Genomic DNA, 21,097 nt, shown 5'->3' with positions numbered 1-21,097 from the left:
TAATTGCATGGTGTAATGTTAGCATACATCTTGGGATGAAGACCATAAATCCGTTGAGCCTCCCTAGAGGAGGCGTCCAGCCCAGGCGCAGAGAGAACAGGCCTTCCTCAATAACACGGAAGTTTGACACCTGAGGCAAAGGGGCTAAAAGACAGAAACTTGTTGCTCAGGGAAGCAGGGTATAGTAAAATCCAAAACAAATATGCAGAAGAATTTGTATATTTTATAAAAGCTGCATGAGCAACACCCACTTGTCTGGATGGTGATTGTTGCAGAGTCTCCTATGAGGCTGGGGTAGATGGCGTAGACAGTGAGGGAATATTCTGTTTTAGGACTCAGCTCTGTCACCACTGTTGTGCTCACATCTGCCTTCAGATCAACCTGCTACATACAGTGAAGACAGCAGAATGAGAGGAGCTTAGTGTGTGTTGGTGTGGGAAAGAAAGAGAGAGTGAAGTGAAGGGAAGGATACAATGAAATGACACGGAGATAAACTTCTGAAATGTGCACTTGAATAAATATCTTCACTTCCCATATAACTCAGTAAACCACAAGCATCCTTATGCTTTGTTTACACTTCTGTCCAATACCCTCTATTCAAATTAGGTGGCCTGTTGTGCTTTATAACATAATGCAAAATATTGGTATTGCTTATTTGGTACTGTAAAATAATTCTGCGTCTGTCAAGGGTCAACTGCAATAAACAAGCACAAACAGAAGTGCAGATACTGTATTGGTGGAGAAATGGGCATCACGTTGATCCCATTAATGCAATATTGTTGCGAGCTTTAGAGTTACACAGACGGAATTGCACAAATAACTCAGGCTGCAATGAGAGATGACTCACTGCATTTTAGTTCAGTACATATGCTGGTCACAGAGGTGACATTCAGTTTTGATCAAAAGGCAGTCCTGAGCGTGGCCGGGTTGGCTCAGTGGGTAGAGCAGGCGCACATATACTTAGAGGTTTATGCCTCAACGCGGAGGTCAAGGGTTCGAAGCCGACCTGTGACGATTTCCTGCATCTCTTCCCCCTTTCTCACCAAGCTGTCCTGTCAATTAAAGGCTGAAAAGCCCCCCAAAAAAAATCTTTAAAAAGGCAGTCCTGAGGACAAACAATTGTAGCGGATGTTTTGTGGGAGCTAAATATGACTATGCCCTGTTACATTCCAGCTCAGTAGCAACACAACTATCATCATGCACATGCGTAATTCCTCACCTGTCTCTGCTGTTGGTGTCCACTGGAGCTGAGAGGGTGGACCAGGAGACGATATCCCGTGACATCACCTGTGGCCTGGCTCCATGTCAGTCTGAGGGAACTGTGGGCCAACTCGCTTACTTGCAGGTCTCTGGGACCCACCACACGCTCTTCAACTAGGATTGAGAGGCGGTACGGGAAGAGGGATAAGATGAAAATATATATGTGAGAAAAGGAACAGGGAACTTAAAACATGCTAGTAAGTCTGGATGTAAAATGTGTCGGAAAGTGAGAAAACTGCAGGGCAATGTGAAATAAGAGAACAAATCATTTTTATTATACTTTTCAAACTACAATTTTTCAATATAAAAATCTAAGTTTGTTTTCATACTCTATGTGGATTTATTGACTCACCAGGCAGGTTAGTTTTCACAGGAAGTGGTGGTTCAGAGGCAGTAAAACACACTCTGCGGGTCAGTTTGGGAAGGATGGTTTCAAGGAGAGAGTAGTCAGTGCCCAGTAATAGGTGCTCCTCATGTGGCTCTGACACAATCCTCCTCAGCTCTGACTCATCAGCTCCCCTAACACCTGGTCACAACATAGACAAAAACAACTATGTAGACAAAGCAACAGTACTCTTTACATGCTTTAAAACAAGTAAATCACAATTACAGAGCAGCACTTATGTGGCGTTATTCTTTTCTTCGCATTTTCTTCACATACTTTCCTACAGACGCCACTAGGGGGGGCTGTGGCATTTCAAGTGATTTATTTTAAATTGTATAACGATGTACATACACATACAAATGAAAACTGTAGACATACAAAGGCTTAATCAAACTCTCTCTGGCCCTTATCTCAAGTTTTGGCACTATGTGTGTTTCTCAGGATCACGTTTGTGGAAGTGGGCCTTGACAAACACCCGATAAAGACCCAATCTGGGCTCAACAAGTTATACTGTCTTAATGTAATGAAGCAGAAATCTTAATAGAAGCAATCAACCATGTTGCAAGTCATTTGGGAGAGTTGATTCACAATTGCAGTTACCTGAAATCTGCCTTAAATCTGCACCTGAACAAGATTAATGTGCATTTGTTTTCTTACTAGTTGTTTATATGAAGAGAACATGCTGCATATACAGTATCTGTACATATGTGTAATCAATGCAATCTTGGCTGTACAGGTTCTCTGCGAGAGTGATGAGCGAGAAGAGCAAGCCTCAGTGTCAGAGGAGCAGATGGGGGACAAAGAATCGCCTAATGAAAAATGGGTGTGATTAGCACACCATCGGCTAATAAGCAGTAATTATTGCACCGCTCCCAGCTAAGGGGATTAAGTTGTGGGCTTGTGTGCTCATGCGTGTGCGTGTGCGTGTGTGTGTGTAGGAGAAAGAGGGTAAGATATGTGTAAGTATACTTGTGGGGAAACAGCACTGTGTATTCATGAAAGGTGTAGGATAAAGAAGCTTTGCTGATGCAATACACAGTATCAGAAAGTGAACTTTTACATGCAGTATAGAAGCTGAATACATATTTATGTTTTGCGCATATACAGTGCATACACCTGCATGAGTACACTCAGAAAGAATAATCTCACACACACTCACAAATACCCACACTGAATCCAATGAATTCAAATGTACAGGACATGCATTTCTGACTGCAAACACTGCAGATAAGCCGACAGAGCTCGGATAAAATGTGAGGGACCGCTGCAGTGGGGATGTTGAAGGAATTCACAATTCTAACTTCCACACTCACCTACTGCAAAGAGAGAAATCCCATGATCAGCTACAGCTCTTGCTGCGGCATCGACCTGGTCGTCTGAACGTCCGTTTGTGATCATTACAGCAATCTGTACAGGATTGAAACAGAATAAATCACTCATGCAAAGCTATTAAACATCACAATCTTACTCACACAATGATCTACCTTTAAATGTGTGAAAATGGGTTTTGCTAAATCTACAGTTTTCACCAATGGAGGTTTATCCACCCTCCAAATAACATTTTATTTGTGTAAAAATAACATCCTTGCAAACAGAGTTATGCTCAAAAAGCCCCCATGGACTTTTGACATGGTTTAAATGAATGATTTAGTGCATAATTAAATTAATTAAATAAATCAAACCCAAAGACAAAGTGGAATTCAATGATGCTGGCTTACAACAGAGACTGATAATTTGCCCATTAAGTAAAATTTACTCAGTTCATTCAAAGTTCATCCCTCAGTCAATGAAGAAGGCGGCTAGAAAGCAATGATATGAGAATGTAGCTGCTTATCTGCATGTGCTCTGGCTGTACAATTCAATAGATCAGCCTAATCCTCAATACTCTGCCTTCCCATGTCAAGTGTGCTTCTGCAAGATGATTTGCACGCACACTCAGAGATAGAGAGCTGATTGGAATGCTAACCAGCTGTGTGGTATACTGAGGCTACACTACAACGTTAAGACTGTCAGAGAAATTTAGCTGACAGAAATGGAGAGCTGATGGAGGAGCACTTGGATATGTGACGAGGCACTTATGAGACAAGTTTAGTTAAGTTTCTGAGTATTGCGATTGGGTTAAGGGGCCAAAGTTAAGACCAGTACCAATTTGATACATAATTATTAAGGACCCTGTGTATCTTTGGATGGACTTTCTGTAGTGTGTCTGGCACTGTTGTCAACAGCCATGTCCCTTATCAACAGCCATTCAGCCGATTGAGCTGATGTTGAATCCATGGCAGAGGTAAAAATGTACTGTCTCCACCTTTTCTTTTTCTTCTTCTGCAGGGCAAAATAACAAACTAAAGCAAAGCAAAATCTGTTACTTTCTATCATATTGTCATCATATCATATTGTATTATAGGTATAAAGCAAGACAGTTTAATCAGATTCATAGTGGTGTGAAAATTGTTTTGTTTTATTTTTCATTTCCTTTCACACACGGCCAGACCATATAACATATGCATGTAAGTGGCCAGCTGGAAGTAGTAGTCTTTGAATCAACCCTTTCCCTGTTGCTTTTCACATTTCCCCGGTTGAAGCATTGTACCTTTGGGGCATGGTCTCGCCTGATGACAGGGCTAAACACGGGGTCAACCAGAAACTGGAGGGCATCACCAATCCTCCTGGATCCACCCTCATAGGGGAGGTCTCTGATGGCTCTGAGTAACTCTTCCAGTGAGCTGTAGTCTGTCAAAGCAATCCGCATCCTGCAAGAGAAGGATTACAGGGAAACGCAAAACTGGATCATAATGGAATACAAACATCGGTATATGTGTATATCTTGTTTGGTTTCGCTGATTACAGTTCCACAGACTCTAAACATGAAAATGCTCTGTATAATACATATAATAAATATATATAATATAATAAACAATATAAAAACATAAGTCAATAAATCATTTTGTTTGAAACATGGTTAGTTTTTGGGATGTATCAATCACCTGTGGTAAAGTCAAATGAGTCTGGCTTGATGGTAATTAGTTAAATAGGTCTGTGCTGTTTGTTACTCTTTGATATGTTGTGCCTGTGTTTGTATTTGAGTTTTACCTTGGGAAATCCCCAAAGACAGTAACTCCAAAGCGGATCCCCTCAGTTCCCACCCCTCTGTCCTGGAAGGAGGAGACGATGGTTGAGATGAAGTCTTTGACACTGGAGAAGCTGGTCGGGCCCACACTCCATGACTCATCCACCAGAAACACTATGTCTGCCTGCACCACCGTTCTGCATGCTGAGGGAAGAAGAATTAATTAGTGTGTGCACAAACACCAAGGAGTGAGGATCAGGGAAATGTATGTTTAATCCAAAGTATCCAAAGTAAATCTTTTTTAAGGTTTAAGGGTAAGGCTGGTAATTAAGCTGTATACCTATGTTTTCTTCCTACACTGACCACCAGATAGCAGTCTTGTTCCATCGTGATGAGATTTCTTCCTTAAACTTGCTTCTGCTATGCGGCCAGAGCACCACATCCACCACAATCCCCATGAATGTTTAATGAGACACAACTGAGCCAAAGAGACTATCAATATTCTTAGCACTCCAGCAATAAAACTTTAGTACAGCGTGAGGAACGCTTAGAATAATAAGGTAAACACACCCAAAATCAGGGTCAGTCCCCTCGCTCAAGCAAGGATTTAATATAAGGATCGCTGCGTTTGACAGGATTCAGATGCGTTTTAATGGGGAGTTAAAAAGCCAGACGAACAAAAAAGGTACACTGATGCACTGACTACATGCATGCTCACACATACATAAGCTCTTGCAACTCGCCTGCACACATTCCCTCATAGATTTACAGTATTGTACTAACAAACGCACACACTCCACACAGAAATCTGCTGCGTGTGCAAACGCCCTCTGAGTCAATATTCTGGCATTACATATGCAATAAACCACAGTGACGACAGCATTGATTAGGCTCGTGAATAAGAGATAGGCACCACTGATTGTTCTGTAAGTGATAACTCAGCTTCTCTGCTGTCCTCTATTTCATTACAGAGCTTTCCCGCCTCTATTATCTCGCCCTTCTTTCTTTGGCTGCAATCCCAGGATTCACTGGGGGAGACATATGTCTCCAGCCCATGGCGACCTAACATTATGTTCTCCCTCAACACACCTGTACTTCTCTGGCCACACACCAAAGAAAACAAAATATATTTTTATCATTGGGAATAACATTTTGGAGTCTTCCCTGGTACTGAACTACTAACTCTGGATGCATGGACGCTTTAGTGTCATATATTTATCAAAAGTTGATTCACTGATGCACTGATTGAACAGGATACAACAATGTTCATCCTCTCCATCCTGAGTTGAGCCTAATATAGGCAGCCAACAACGCTTGCATACACATGTGGCTATTCCATTTATTGTGATACATGTTCTACTCCATAGATTGCTGTAAAAGCACATAAAACATAGTGGAGACTTTAGTCAAAGAAGCAACTGGAGGCTGGTCTCTGTAAGACAGACACAGACTGAGATGGAAAGCCTGATCAATTATCCAGATGTTTGTCTGTCTGGGATGGCAGGTGAGAACCACATGCTAAGGATAAGGAGACAACACATGCTGAGGGATTAGAAATGGTTTTCTTGAAGGTTATCTATGCTGATATCTCAAAGGTTGTGTACACCTTTTAGACACCGTTGAGTTATGCCGTAGATGTAGCATATGCTGCAGAAGATTCTGCAAGGAAAGAAAATGCCTAAGAAATAATGATGCACTACTGCTGTCAGGTTTTAGATTTTAACCAGACATATGGATGTAAAAGTTCATCTCAGAAGAAGAAAAACTTAATTACAGCAGCTTAATTCCGCTGGCCCTAAATCAGGAAATCAAGTTGTTATGGCTAACATGTTAAATGCCTATTACAGTATATTTACACATCCAGCAGACATGGAATATTCAGTTGCAGTTGTGTTTATGGCAACTTGACAGTCAATTTGTGGGCTTTAAAACAGAATCACTGACCCAAAAGAGGCTAAAAAGCTCAATAGAGCTGTCAAGTTGAATGATAATTCTCTGAGGGTTCCTCACATGATTGCACACAGGCATTTGATCCATTGTTGATATAAACACATTAATTAATAGAGCTTTAAGGTCTCAGTCTGCTTAATAATTTGAAATCAACCCCTTCTTGTGTGTAATATGAAACACTAGTCCCGTCAGGGTTGCTACAGACAGTCATATGATGTGATATGACGACATGTAAATTAACACTGGCAAGAATAAACAATGATAACAGTTACAAGGGAGCAGCAAACTTCAAATATGGCCTTGGGCTATTTATATCATAATTCTGCCCAACAACTTTACCAATCACTTTCTGCCAACCACATTTCAGGTGGATAAAAAAATCTAACTTTTGATTAGCTGATTGACCTATGGTGACATCCAATAGCACCTGAGGCTAGGTTCTGTATCGAGGAGATGGGCTTGACAGGCTGACAGACAGAGTGCTGTACTGCACATGAGGCTAGCAGATATTTCTTCCCTGACTAGAAACAGTCTAGAGTAGAAGTGGAGCTGGGTCAGTGTCTGGCCCTGTGTACCAATCCATGTGTGGAGATTTAATGATGGAGCACTCGCACAGACTGTGTTCATTGAACGCCCTTTCTTTGGCCTGAGCATCCAAGTCATCTCATTCATAGATCTGTGCACATTGCCGACAATCAGACATATTGTGTTGACTCTGAATTAAGCAACTGATGGTGCCATAAGGCTGTATTTAACACTTATTAGACAGGGAATGGTTGAAAAACAGAACAAACTGAAGAAAAAGGTGACTGAGGTATTGAGTCACTGACTGAAATCTTGTATAAATGAATGACTGAGTAAGTTAGAGAGTAGAAAAAGTAAAGAAAAAGCTAGATGGTGCTATATGGGTGGTTGAAAACAATAAGAAGTAGGAACATTAGGCGAATTAATGAATTGTATGTTTGTTTTTGATCATTGGGTGTCAATGGCAACCATTACCTTCAGCTTGTGCTGTGATGCTTTGATGGGTAAGAGAAAGGGACAGTAGAAAGAGCCACAAAGAAGAGCAGCCCATACTCTTTCTCTCTTCCTCTTCGATCACCTGCTCTTCCTCCCAGTTCTTCTCTTCACAAATACCTTTCTTAAATTCCACTCCACAATCATCAATTCCAACTCTTCTTTCCTCTTATCTGAAAGTGGACAGATGAAGAGAGAGAAAAAAAGTCATTAGAGGCACCCAAAGATAAAACATAATCAGCCATTTTTAATTTGTAAAGGACTCATGACTCTTCTTGAGTTATAGTTTTCTTGCATACCTCCAGTGTTAAATACATTTAGGTACGAGGAAGAAATTCTTGTTACCGAGTTTTGACCTAGGCTGCAGACTTTCAGACAGGCTGACAACACAATACATTTTTCACGTCATGTCAATAAGGTGTCCTCTAGGGGTTTACTGGCATTTTCTTGGTGGGATAGGCTAAGCATAAAACATGACCATGAATAAGTATAATAGAACATTATGGTAGTTTGTACTGGAAAAAGATCAAATAATAAAATTCTTATTTATTATATGTCTGCTATTAAGACCATGTTTGCTTTACAAATTGGTGTTGATAAGAGCATGCCATATAAAAGGGATCAAAACTGTGAGTTTTTAGTTACTTATTTCTCTAAAATCATAAGGCCCAAAAATAACTAACTGCTGGGCTTGCTTCCCAACAGATGTTGGGAAGCATACACATTACATACACGCATACACATTAATACATGTGAAAAGCTAAAGCTGTGAATATTGAAATGTATTTTTATGAGGAAGGAAGATAAAGTGTCTCATCATACATTAATGAAAAGCCGAAAGCATCAGGACTTGAAAATGACCGTTCATAAGGGCTGCCATGCTTTGATTTACTTTTTGAGTTACTTTTTAGTCAAACTTTGTGCTGCCGGATGAATGTGCTATTTGGACTGAAGACAAAACAGTATTTACTGGAAAACCTTAGGTTCAAATAGCTTGAAGGGAAGAGATGCACATTCCATCACAGAATCAGTAAATTCAAGCGGCATGACAGTTTCAAGGAAGCTCTTGTATGATTCTACAGGTGCAAAAGATGGTCAACTAAACCTCTGGACAGTGTGCACCTGTCCCAGACTGAGGATTACCTAAACTCCCCGAGGGCCTGCAATGCCATGGAACTCACACTGCAGAGATGATTATCTACAGAGCTAAGGCCAGGGCAGCATGGCTAAGCACTTCCAATGTGTGTGTGTGTGTGTGTGTGTGTGTGTGTGTGTGTGTGTGTGTGTGTGTGTGTGTGTGTGTGTGTGTGTGTGTGTGCGCGCGTGCGTGCACTTGGTCAAAATATTTGAGCCCCATGGCAAATCTGCCATAACGGACACCAAGTGTGTCTAATTATGGTTTCCACCTGTTATATTTTGTGTATATGTGTGTGTTTCATTGTTGAACCACAACCTGGTGACACACCATGTGAACTTTTTGCAATCCAAAATGTGGTGGTGTTAAATTTTTGCTTATATATCATGTCTCTAAAGCATGTTTTTTTCTAAACTACATATAAGGCGCAACACACTCACATTATGCTTTCTTTTTACTAATACTTGATAAATGAAGACAAGTCTTTGGCAGTGTTTCAAAGAAATGACGGGTAAAGGACAGGTACATTTGGACAGTGAGTCTCACTGGTGATAGCACAGTTGTTCTTCACAGCAATCTAGATGAAGAGAGAGTATTGGCTGTCCCAGAGTAAATGGAGGACCAGACAGTAACACTCTGGGATACAGAAAAACCTTCTGTCTTTGTCTTCCTTGACAGACAAAGGAACCTTCAGGTTAGCATGAAAGAGATTTTCCCCAAGGCTACAGCTTTAGACTTGGCATAATACACAAAGCGGAGGAAATCAGTCCCTTTGAAACATTGCAGCTGCTTTAGCATATTATCTAAAATGTCAGTATGGAAGTATACTGCAAAAAGTAAGGTATTGTAGTATCTTTACTAAATTTGTGCTGCTCAATAGTCCACCTCGAATTCAGCTTGTGTTAAAAACCTTTTGTTAAATGTGTACTGTAAGGACCGGGGAATGTATCCATACAAAAAGCTTCAACAACATTCAGTTAAGTGAGTATAATCAATGCCTAAGTAGAGTAAATCCAACACTTAAATTGCACTGGCAAAGAAATCATGCAGCAGTAATGGATTATCCCATTTGAAATGCATAAACCTCCATCAGAGAGCAACACGTTCAACGCATTAACTGTGATCTGGGAAATGGTTCGTGCTGCTATGTTTTACATTAGCTTGCTAACTCCCACACGTCTGCACATACTGTATGTGTGCATGTGTGCCTAAGTGTCTATGCATGTGTATGCACTGTATGGGCATGGGTTTTTGCAAATTCATAAGCCTGACATCAAAGCGAGATCTGCCTTCACTCAACTTTTATACATGAGATGAAAATATAACAGATTTCTTCTGGCTTTTGATTCACATTCCTCCATCAAGCTGTCTACCAATACATCACTTCCAATGTTTCCTTATGAGAGCATATTTAAACTATAAATTCATATGATAAAACTATTTTAAAAAATCAGATCAATGTGAAACAATCTGAATTCCATAAAATTCCTCATGGCTTTTCCTCCTCCTGATTTCACCACCTGATATGACAAAACCAGAATGGCTTAAGGCTGACTCGAGAAAGCTGGCTGAACTCTAAGTCACATGGCCAAAAAAAACTACACTCCCCCTTGCATACCAATGCAGATCTGTCTCTGCATGTATCTTCGTATAACGTGCAGAGAGGACAAATGTGTGTTTTGATGAATGACAGCGGATACAGAGTTACTGTCTATCCTACAGAGGGATAAAGCAGCTTCAACTTGATGAAACAATTTGTGAAAGCTTTTTCTTTTGCTGTCATCATAGGTCAAAGGTGGCAGAAGTTTCCTGAGGCAAGCAGGAATGTGCAAAGATAAAGCAGAAAATAAAAGAGCCTTGGTTTTAGCTTGACATAAATATGTTTCTGAGTTCATCCAAATTATTTTGAAAAGATTCATTGACTTTAAAACATGACCCACCCCTACAGAACTTACAATAAGACTAAGAATCTTGCCATGCTAGCATCTCTGAGGCACAACAGTGTTTTGAGGTAAATGTTAACATCAGGATGCTAACATGCTGATATTTCGCAGGTATAATGTTTACCATGTTCACCATCTTAGTTCAGCCTGTTAGCATGCTAACATTTGCTAATTAACACTAAACATAAAGAACAACAGAGGATGTTGGGAGTTAGAATTCAGTTAGTTTAGCAGGAATTTGGTCATAAACCTAAAGGGCAAATATTTGTGTGTGTGTTTTTATCTTTTTATTGGTTTTGATCTTGTTTTTATTTATTTTATTTACTGCTGCTGCACTGATTGCCACCAATGTAATTTTGTTGAGTTCCTACAATGACAATAAAATATCTTGAATCTTAAGTAGAGGAAAAGTCAGGGGATTACCAAAGTTTTTGCAATTTATCCACTAGGGACCATAAATGCCTGTACAAAATTTCAGGGCGATCACTACTATTTTGAGAGATTTCAGTCTGGACCAAAGTGATGGACTTCCCAACTGATAAACATACATTGCCATCCATATAGTCATGCTACAACTCCCAGATAATTACAACAATATCTCAAGACATCCCTGCAATGTCTGTGATCATAAGCCTGAGTCAAATACTCAGACAAAATGCTCGCAATGATCCCACATAAAAAAAAAAAATCCATCACTCACACCACACTGGGATCACAAGCACTTTGTCCAGCCTCGCCAAGGAGAAATGTCTGTATTGTGTGTCTGAGGCCTTTAGTTTATCACTGCCCCGAGAGGATTAAATAATGTTACAAAATAAAGTTTATTGTCACTGGCCCTGATACTGCCTTTCTGTTCCCTATCTCCTTGTATCACACACACACACACACACACACACACACACACACACACACACACACACACACACACACACACACACACACACACACACACACACACACACACACACACACACACACACACACACACACACATTGGAAGTCACACATCACATGCCCTGCAAGTCTAACTGCACATCAGCTATTTCTACATAATGGCATTTTCCACCTTACCACTTCACAGGATGGATTATCCCCATAGGGAAACTGGTAACAGTGAAAAAGCACACACACAGACACACACAACTCAGAACTACAATGCATGATAGTTGATGTCTTTGGTGCAATGACATTAGATCTACAGGTAAAACACACACACAAGCAAATAAGAGCATAAACAGCATAATGTCTTAATGTCACTTTGCATTTGCAGTCAACCAACACAAACAAGTCTATGCATGGTAGGACAACATCCCGTATTCATTTCACATAGTTTCATCTCCTGACAACGCTCTTATAAACAACCTGGTATGATCTTATTATTCATGTTAACGTATGCACCAACGAACAATTCATATTCCTTGTAAGTGTTACTTATAATAATGCAATTAATCATTTTCTGATTCTGATACTGATGAATACACTAGAGCTGACATGACTGTAAAATGCATATCTTGTTTTTATGCTCCTATTAGGTTTGGAGGTGTACAAATGTTGCATTAACTTCTGCAGAGAAGCAGAGTGCTCATGCCAAAGACAAACACACACATGCATTGCATGCGTTCAGGACATCTGCACTGCATGGGCAGTGTGTATTTGTAAGTGCATGTTCTTAGAATGAGTGGAACGGCACATTAGCAGCAATTACTGTACCGTTCTTATCCCATAAAGGCAAGTCAGACAACAATAAAATGGGAAAACAGCAAGCACTCATATCAGACAGTAATGCTATTTAAGGGGAAATTGTACTGTAAGAAGCAGCAGTAAAGGCTCAGAACCAAAAGTATTGGCCTTAATCCAGACACTTAAAAAAGGGTGTCTGGGCAGTTAAGAATTCAAAACTACTCAGTAAAGCTCCATATTAAAGTGCAAAGTAATGCGTTTTGACTATGGCCCTAAAATGGGCCCACACAATCTCACTTACCAATGCAGACAAGTGAATCATTATTATTCTCCCAATCCAGGTGACCTCTTGACGGTCGTCAGGGGCTAAATATCCCCTAAAATACACAAAAAGGTGTTATCCAAGTCAGGGGACAAAAAAAAGTCTGGAATTGATATTGTATTCCTGCAGAGGCTGTTATCAGAGATAATCGACTGAATGGTACATGAGAATCAATGTGCGTTATCTGTGTGTTTGTGTGTCTGAGTGAAAGAGGAGGTGGGTGTGTTTGAATGTGTGTAAAAGTGAATGAATGACAGAGACTTTCTTTCCTGGGCTCCGCTGTAGTGCAGAAGAGTTTGGGAAGAGGGGTGGGAGTGAAGCTGCTGCAACCTGTTGGCTCATAGAGAGAGAGAGACAGAAAGGGAGAGGTGGGGGTTACTGATGAGCTTTGACCTACTACTGTTCTACAGTGCATGTGTGTAGTGCATGGAGGCAAAGACACAGACAGCTAAGTTTTCACCGCAGGGTAACAGAATAAGCAGTTAAGTGAAACAATGTTAAGGACTGCCATCACCCACATACTGTAAGTTGAATCTGGCTTGAGTAACGAATGTGAAAATCCACCAATACCTGCCTCGACATACTTGTAGACAGAAGGCAACCCTTAAACAACCTCTGCAAATAGTGGCTGTAATAATTTTCAAGATTTGACACCTTACCAACCCAATCTTTTACTGCTTGTTTAATGTGGCTGTTTCACATGGCAATACAATATGTAGTGATTTATTAAACCACATTTGCACACTACATTTACACAACATCCCCATTCATCCTAACACAAGATGTATGTAACGTCATATAGGCAAAATACCAGATGATAAAAGCACCAAACGCAGCCAAGGTCATGTTGGAGCATGTGTTCTTGTATTTTCTACATAACTCTGTAGTAAAGGTTTGTATACTCACACACATATACCCAATCAAAATAACTTATAGATCATACGCCTTTTTAAAAAGAAAGAAGAGGCAAGATGATAAATCTGTCGTGTTTTACAAGCTGCTCTCAGTTTGTTTGTGTATGTCTCTCTGTGTTGAGGGGCATTGGGTCACTTTTAATGGTGGACCCCAGGAATGTGGTTACTAGTTTAATAGGGTTTAGCCAGGTGTCAGTCTTGACATCCTATAACTCAACACACACACACACACACACACACACACACACACACACACACACACACACACACACACACACACACACACACACACACTCTTACGCTGGGAAAGCTGTGGGTTCTGGCGGAGATGCAGATTTAGATGTGAAGCATATGTAATGATGCTATTGGTAACACTCTAGAGCACCCATTCCCAACTCTCACGGGCATACAGAATGACAATGTCTTTATTTCAATTCACCTGTATACAGCGAATGCATTAGCACTACCAGATTCCAAACAAAGGTAGCAGAAATGCTGAAAAACATGTATATAATGACTCATGTGCTGTAGCTGCATCTGTTAAAAGACATAGATGTCACATCCAGCCCCTGTGCCTAGATCATGTTTTAGTTTTTTCCCCTCACATTCAGTGTTTCCTGTTTTAATTTGAAACTCATCATCTATTTCTATTGCAGGTCACTTGCCTTGTTGTCTTTGTCTGCCTTCCTGCCTTGTGTGATTACCTGCCTCGCCCTAATGTACTGTACCTGTGTGCAGAGGTGTCAAGTAACGAAGTACAAATACTTTGTTACCTTACTGAAGTAGACATTTTGGGTATCTATACTTTACTGGAGTAATTATTTTACAGCATACTTTTTACTTCTACTCCTTACATTTTCACGCAATTATCTGTACTTTCTACTCCTTACATTTTAAATATAGCCTCGTTACTCCTATTTCAGTTCGGCTTGTCATCGTTCAAAAACACACAAAACAAAAACCTATCCAGACAAATCACGGCATCCAGATAGAGTGAATCTGATTGTGGTTGGATGAGAAGTATAAACATATACCATTCCGACACCCTATTGGTTTGTATGCGATCCATCGCACCTGCACAGACCCGGTGCTAATACGGCACCGGTGCCTTAACGACCGAGTAGCAACGCGGATTTCGGTGCCTCGTTAGGTGCTACTTAAATGCCTGCGCTTCTCTCTGATGCTCCGAAAACGGACGATAGAGGGAAGTGAAACATCACCGCACGGGACGCTAGTAAACACTACACTCGACAGCAGGTAACGTTAGCCTACCGTTAGCTAGCAGCTGGAGTAAACACAGTTAAAATGCTGACAGCTAAACGGTGTAAAGGTGTGACTGTATTTCACTGTAGAGGATTGTAACACCAGACTGTAGCTGCCAGACTGTAGCTGTCTGAAAAACACAGAAGAGATGTGTCACCTTTTTCAGCCCTTCTGAGTTTGCAGGTATGATTTTAATATAACATTATTATAGTCATTATGGCCTTTAGAAAAGATTTTTTTTTTTGTGGAGGTGGGGTAGTGCACTATAAGCCCCTGTGGGGCGGGCTAAGCTTTTGTCCTTAATGGCATTTTTCCCCCCTACATTACTTTTACTTTTATACTTTAAGTCGTTTTAAAACCAGTACTTTTACACTTTTACTTGAGTAAAAAGCTTGATACTTCAACTTCTACAGAAGTCTTTTCAAACCCTAGTATCTATACTTCTACTTGAGTAATGAATGTGAATACTTTTGACACCTCTGCCTGTGTGTAATTGTCTCCCCTCCTCCCTCAAGTATATACATTCACTTTCCCTTTGTTCAGTGAAAAATAATTTGTGTATCTGCCCCATGATTCGGATTCACTCCAAAATGTAATCTTCCTTGGCCCATGCTACAGCCTTCCACCAAGTTTCACGAAAATCGGGCCAATAGTTTTTCTGTAATCCTGCTGACAGACAGACAAACCAACAAACAAACAAACGGACAAACCGAACCCAAAACATAACCTTTACAAAATAAATGTAAATGTATTTTATTAGACAAACAAAATTTTATCTTCTTCTTACAATGAGACATAGCAGTTTGATCGAACTTCAAAGCTATAGCATGTCTCAATACTTCCCAGATGCCTTGGCCACACATAGTGAAACTATTTCAATTCCTACAAAGGAGGTGCATGTTTTAAATGTTTGTACAACACCGCTGCAGTATGATGCTTTCTAAATGTTCCTTCTGCAGTCTTAGTGGGTGAAATTGTAAAACTGAGGGCTGCTTCTGCTTTCATAAGCATGCATATACTCTTAGCAAAGCAAGCATTTTCATCAAGCGCACCAATTTCATGTTCTAGTGACTTACTGTGAATGTTACATCGGTATGTCAAAGTGGTGTGTCAGTAGCAGTGCAGAGCAGGTCAAACTCACATTGTTGTTAATTCAAACTACATGTGGCTACAGTTTGAATGAATTTCAGATGTCAATTCATTCATCAATTCTTCTTAAGGGTGCTCCAGGAGTGCAGCACCAATCATATAAAAGGAGGAACTTCTACAGAGAAGATGATATATTGATGTATTGCAAAAGGTGGCATATTCTGGTTTGGCCTCAGGGCTGTCTGAGTTACGTGTTGCCCTGCTGCTGACCCTCAGCATATGTTAAGGAAGTTCGGTAGGGCGCATCAATCAGGTACATTCTCACTAGACAGTCAAAGGTGAGTGTGTCTGTGCGTTTATCTCTCTGAACAGTACAGCAGTGTTGGATACTGTAAATTGGGGCTCAGTGTGAAGGGAAGCTACGAGTGTCAATACTGACACTTTAGCAACAGCATTTTAGGAGAACATAACCTTAACGCACCACATCAACACCTTACACCACTTTAGTCTTGATAGCTTCCCTGGCTCAATTACATAATACGTGAATACGTCTAGTTGTCTTTTAGCAGCAAGTGTGATTAGAAATAAAAGGTGTTTTGGACCTGTAGATGGGGAATATTAACAAGCCTTGTCTGAGCTAATTGCACTCCTTCTCCAACTGGGCCTACATCTCCTCCCCTTGTCACGAGAGGTACCGGCACAAAAGTGAGCTTTGATTAAATTCATGCTGTAGGCTAACCAGAAAACAATCATGTGCATTGGGAGTCAAGAGTAAAAAGAAAAGAAAAAAAAGAGGCAGCAAAAGCACAGTAAATTAGCAAAGCCATGAGGAATTGAGCAGGAAGGGTGTGTGAGTTGGGTTATTATGGCTGACTGGGAGAACTGGGAGTAAATATGTTAGGCAAAAGAATAAAAAACAGTTTGCACACAGGTATGTACGTGCCAATATTTGTGTATGTGCGTGTGTGTGTGTGTGTGTGTGTGTGTGTGTGTGTGTGTGTGGTCATCATTTATTTGGAATCCAATGGGCTGGCCAACTTCACTGACAGTCTAATAAAAATATCACTCACATGCAGTACATCCTTGGTCATACCATAGCTTCTTCTGAGTGGGAATGAAACTTTTCTCACCATCCTTTCCTTTCCTAAAATGAAGGTATTCCATAACTACTGTGTTACTGGCGAGGTCACTGATGATCTACGAAATGGAGGTACAAGTGGGTATAATGACCTATTAAAATTCTGTTTGGAAAATCCTTGGTCATTCACCATTCATGCCTCGTGGCAGCTTTTCAAGGAGCTTCTACTTTTTAATTTGATTAAATACAGATTTAATGCATTTCTGAAATCTTCATTTCTCCACCTCTTTTTTTTTTGCTCGACTGGTTCCACCGCAGAGGTTATGAGAATCAAACATTGCTTTAGCCGCTGGTTATAAGGCACTCTAGTAATTGTGTTATTTCTCACATGGCACTTTAATTATGTAAAGTTGAGGCTTTCGGTTTGAAATTCAAAATTGATTAATTCTTTATACAGTGTTCCATATAATTGGCAGTATATATTATAGTAATATCAGTAGCTTGAGCTTAAACAGAGATAGCAGGGTGTTTTTTCTGAAATGTATTAGTAACTGAGCTGAACTTTGACCACCTACACTTTGAACATTTTACAATTAAACTTTTACAATCAGGACATGCCACCTGCTGCGGCAGCGTGAAATCAACCTTGGATGCTTGTTTTCCCATGCTGGTATTTCATTTTATTTTCGCTCTTGCCTCCTTTTAATGTAACTATTGATAGACTGACAGCATGAGATGCATGATGCTTGTATCAGTTTCTGTTTAATGCTGTCAGTGTTGGCACATTTGTTGGAGTTTCACACCAGGAAGATGGGCAGTCTTTCTCTAGCCGGAGGCTAATGCAATTCTGACTCGCATCCATAAACCATACAAGCTGGGCAGAGTGCCCACTGCTGCCAACTACAAAAAGATCTGCTCTGTGTCAAGCCTTTCAGCAGCACAAACATACGTGCTAACACGTGCACACACACACACACACACACACACACACACACACACAGTGTGCACAAGAAAGAAACAGACAAAAGCACACACACATATATTCATATGGTGTATACAAACTCGGTGCTTGCCTCTTGCAGACATTTTTTGTCATGATAAATTAATTTCATAAACCACGCAACTTACTGTCTCCGACTGAGATACGAGCTGTCATGGCAACAGAAGAAAACAGCGGTTTCAGCATTAGGGCTGGTTTGTTGGGACAAGCTGCACCAGAGCAGAGAATTGAGATGCAGCAGAAGTCTGGGCTGAAAGAATTAGTCATGAGCGTGTGTCCAATTACCACTCTGAAGCTGACAAAGGATATCAAAATAATGAACAAAACCAGTTCTTCACTGTGCTTAAGAAGACACAGTGTCACAGTAAATCCAATATTCAACACAAAGAGACAAAGAGAGAGCTAGAGATACACATGTATAAATGTGAGTCAGTAACCTCACAGAAACAAAGATTCTTGGCCCACAATTGAGACTTCTTTCTTAACATGAAAATAAATGATACTGATTCTGTTTGCAAATTGAAGACCAGAGATTAAAATCAGTATATGATTGACAATATCAGATTGTATGTTAATAAGCTATAGTACATAATATCATGATTATACAGATTACACTGAAATGTAAGGCTGCAATTATGTTAATTATAGACATACAATTATGATTAGAGGATTTAAAAAGCCATTCAGTAAGTTAAAATGCTGTAGATTGTGTAGCAACGGTTTATCCACTATGTCATGAATGCGCAGTAGCTCACAGAGATCATGTCTGTTATATATATATAACTATAAATATAAATATATTTTGTCTGCTATATAACAAAAGACAACCCTTGCATCTCAGAAGCAATGACTGTGTGTCTGACCTGGAGAGATGCTTTACATGCATGTGGGATTTTTAGGAACTAGACAACCCCTTAATGTCAGAGGGCTGCAGCTGTCCACAATTGCCTTTTTAATCTTTCAGAGACCACAGAGACAGAGGGAGACAAGGAATGAGGTCAAAATAGGAGTTATGGCACTGAGCAACTTTTCACCAGGGGTAGGCTTATGTGTCCGCCTGCATGACTATGTGTCTGTCACTCAGACAGAAAATGTTTACAACTGAGGGAAGCACTGTAATCACCTTCACAGCTCAATGCAAAGGAAAAATCTTCAAGAATCAAGTTGCATGAAGTCATCTCTCTCTGTCTGTATACTCCAACACTCACACAGGATTTGACTGAACTTGTTGAAGCAACGTCTAAAGACAATTTTAATTGTGCATATATGGTGAAGCTTTGCTTAAGGGGAAAAGAAAACCCTTCAATTGATTGTGTGTTTGGCGCCATCATTCATTTATCCAAGTGTTTAGTCATTTTACATTATTCGTCAGCCAGGGTGCCTGCGTGCTGCAATTCCACAGACTGGTACAGGTCCTCTCACTTGGCAGTCCAAACATTTGGCTGCAAAGCACAAACAACAGTGAGGTCAAGCTAATTACATGTAAATCCAGGTGTTTCTGTGAACGGATCCCGCTTGGAAAAAGCATGGGAATTTAGACTAAACTCTGCCAATTAAACTCAACCTATTTTAGAGAGTACATTGGTAATGTAGAATTGACAGTATGTTGAGGTGAATGCTTAACACAGGAAACCTCTGTACAACACATCTGGCAGAAAATGACAGAAAACATTTTGTGGTAATTGTTGAATACTCAATACCTGAATTTAGAATTTATATTCATGCCAGAAAATGATGCTGATAAACATAGATAAGCATGCACATTTAGAAACATTGGTGCTGTTCTTTATATTCACATATTCTTGCCCAGCTAATAACAGAGGTCGACTGTTTGTACTACTTGACTTAAAACCAAAGACGGTTCCGTTATTAAGGTTATCAAGATTGTGTTGAAGGAGTTTGCTGCACGACTTTTTATTCTGTGCTTTTTCTGCACTGCTAAACCTAATCCAGCTTTAGTGAACAGAGCAGAATTGGATTTAACTGAGTTCACAGAGCAGGACTGTGAAGGACAGTAACAGAGTTTACTCAGGTATTCAGTATAGTCCCATGAGTACTGGAATAGAACAATTTTTTTTTATGAAAGTAGCCCGAAATGTACCTTTGGATAAATGTTACTGTCAACAAATCCCATAAAAGACATAGTTGTCAGTGCTCAGTACTTTCTGACTTACCTGCCCTGTGGCTCTCCACCCCAAGCACATTGGTTTCTACTGAAGACATACATTTTATATATACACGTACATTTATTTTAAAAAAGCTGAATAATTTCCTGGGTACTGTAGTTTTTACCAAACGTGTGCATTTGTTTCAGGACTATTTTCAGCGGTGGATTAACATACATGCACACGCTTTCTTTGTGTTGGATTCTAAACTCCGGTGGATTTATGAGGACTATGGTTAACTGCTCCTCAGATCTCTGCAGGGTAAATCCAGACAGCTATCTGTCCAATCTGAGTTTTCTGTTGCACGACTTGCAGCAACACCGTGGCTCCGCTCGGCGCTTAGCACCACCCATGACGATTGTGATTGGTTTAAAGAAATGCCAACAAAGCAGAGCACGTTTTTCTCCCATCCCGGAATGCTGCGTGGACTAGCCAGACCCTCCTTTGCAGCGCAGTGGAGGAAGGTCTGGCAATGCAAGACTTCACGCTAGTAATACAATATTTACAGCAGCAGTACGGTGTATGTGGAATTAACTCAAAATAAACTTCAGCGCACTGCCCATGTTCATCATAATGAAGGAACATTGCTGTGGCCCATTTATGTGTTTTGAATAGTTTTTTTGGCAAAAATGGAGGTGTGGCAAAGAGAAATAAGCTAGATCAGGCTTTGGCTACACAAGCAATACTTTTTAGTTTGATACTTTGTTTGTTTTGGTCTTTTCATTGGATTTGTTGACAGTAAGAAAAACAAAGACATTCATCAGATACATTAATTGTAATGTACCTAATCTGTTGTTGAGCCATCATTGTGGAGTGTTTTTCATCTGAT

At 40.2% G+C, this 21,097-nt stretch overlaps 1 protein-coding gene across 1 annotated transcript in view; it reads right to left on the bottom strand.

The window, feature by feature from the left end:
• col7a1l (collagen type VII alpha 1-like) overlaps positions 1-12,989 on the bottom strand; it is a 61,082-nt gene extending 48,093 nt beyond the window's left edge. The window contains exons 1-9 of the mRNA XM_078243220.1: positions 12,739-12,989; positions 7,662-7,852; positions 4,736-4,916; positions 4,236-4,395; positions 2,959-3,052; positions 1,613-1,786; positions 1,220-1,374; positions 252-384; positions 28-144 (exon numbers count right to left, since the gene is read on the bottom strand). Coding sequence (XP_078099346.1) covers positions 28-144; positions 252-384; positions 1,220-1,374; positions 1,613-1,786; positions 2,959-3,052; positions 4,236-4,395; positions 4,736-4,916; positions 7,662-7,737 — 1,090 coding nt within the window. The 5' untranslated portion in view covers positions 7,738-7,852; positions 12,739-12,989. The remainder of the gene's footprint in view (positions 1-27; positions 145-251; positions 385-1,219; positions 1,375-1,612; positions 1,787-2,958; positions 3,053-4,235; positions 4,396-4,735; positions 4,917-7,661; positions 7,853-12,738) is intronic.
• Between the last annotated feature and the right edge of the window lie 8,108 nt (positions 12,990-21,097).

The sequence above is a fragment of the Sander vitreus genome, chromosome 23 (genome assembly GCF_031162955.1).
Source record: "Sander vitreus isolate 19-12246 chromosome 23, sanVit1, whole genome shotgun sequence".
In the NCBI taxonomy this organism is placed as follows: domain Eukaryota; kingdom Metazoa; phylum Chordata; class Actinopteri; order Perciformes; family Percidae; genus Sander; species Sander vitreus.
The sequence above is the reverse complement of the archived record's forward strand: the minus strand, read 5'-3'. Positions and strand labels throughout refer to the sequence as shown.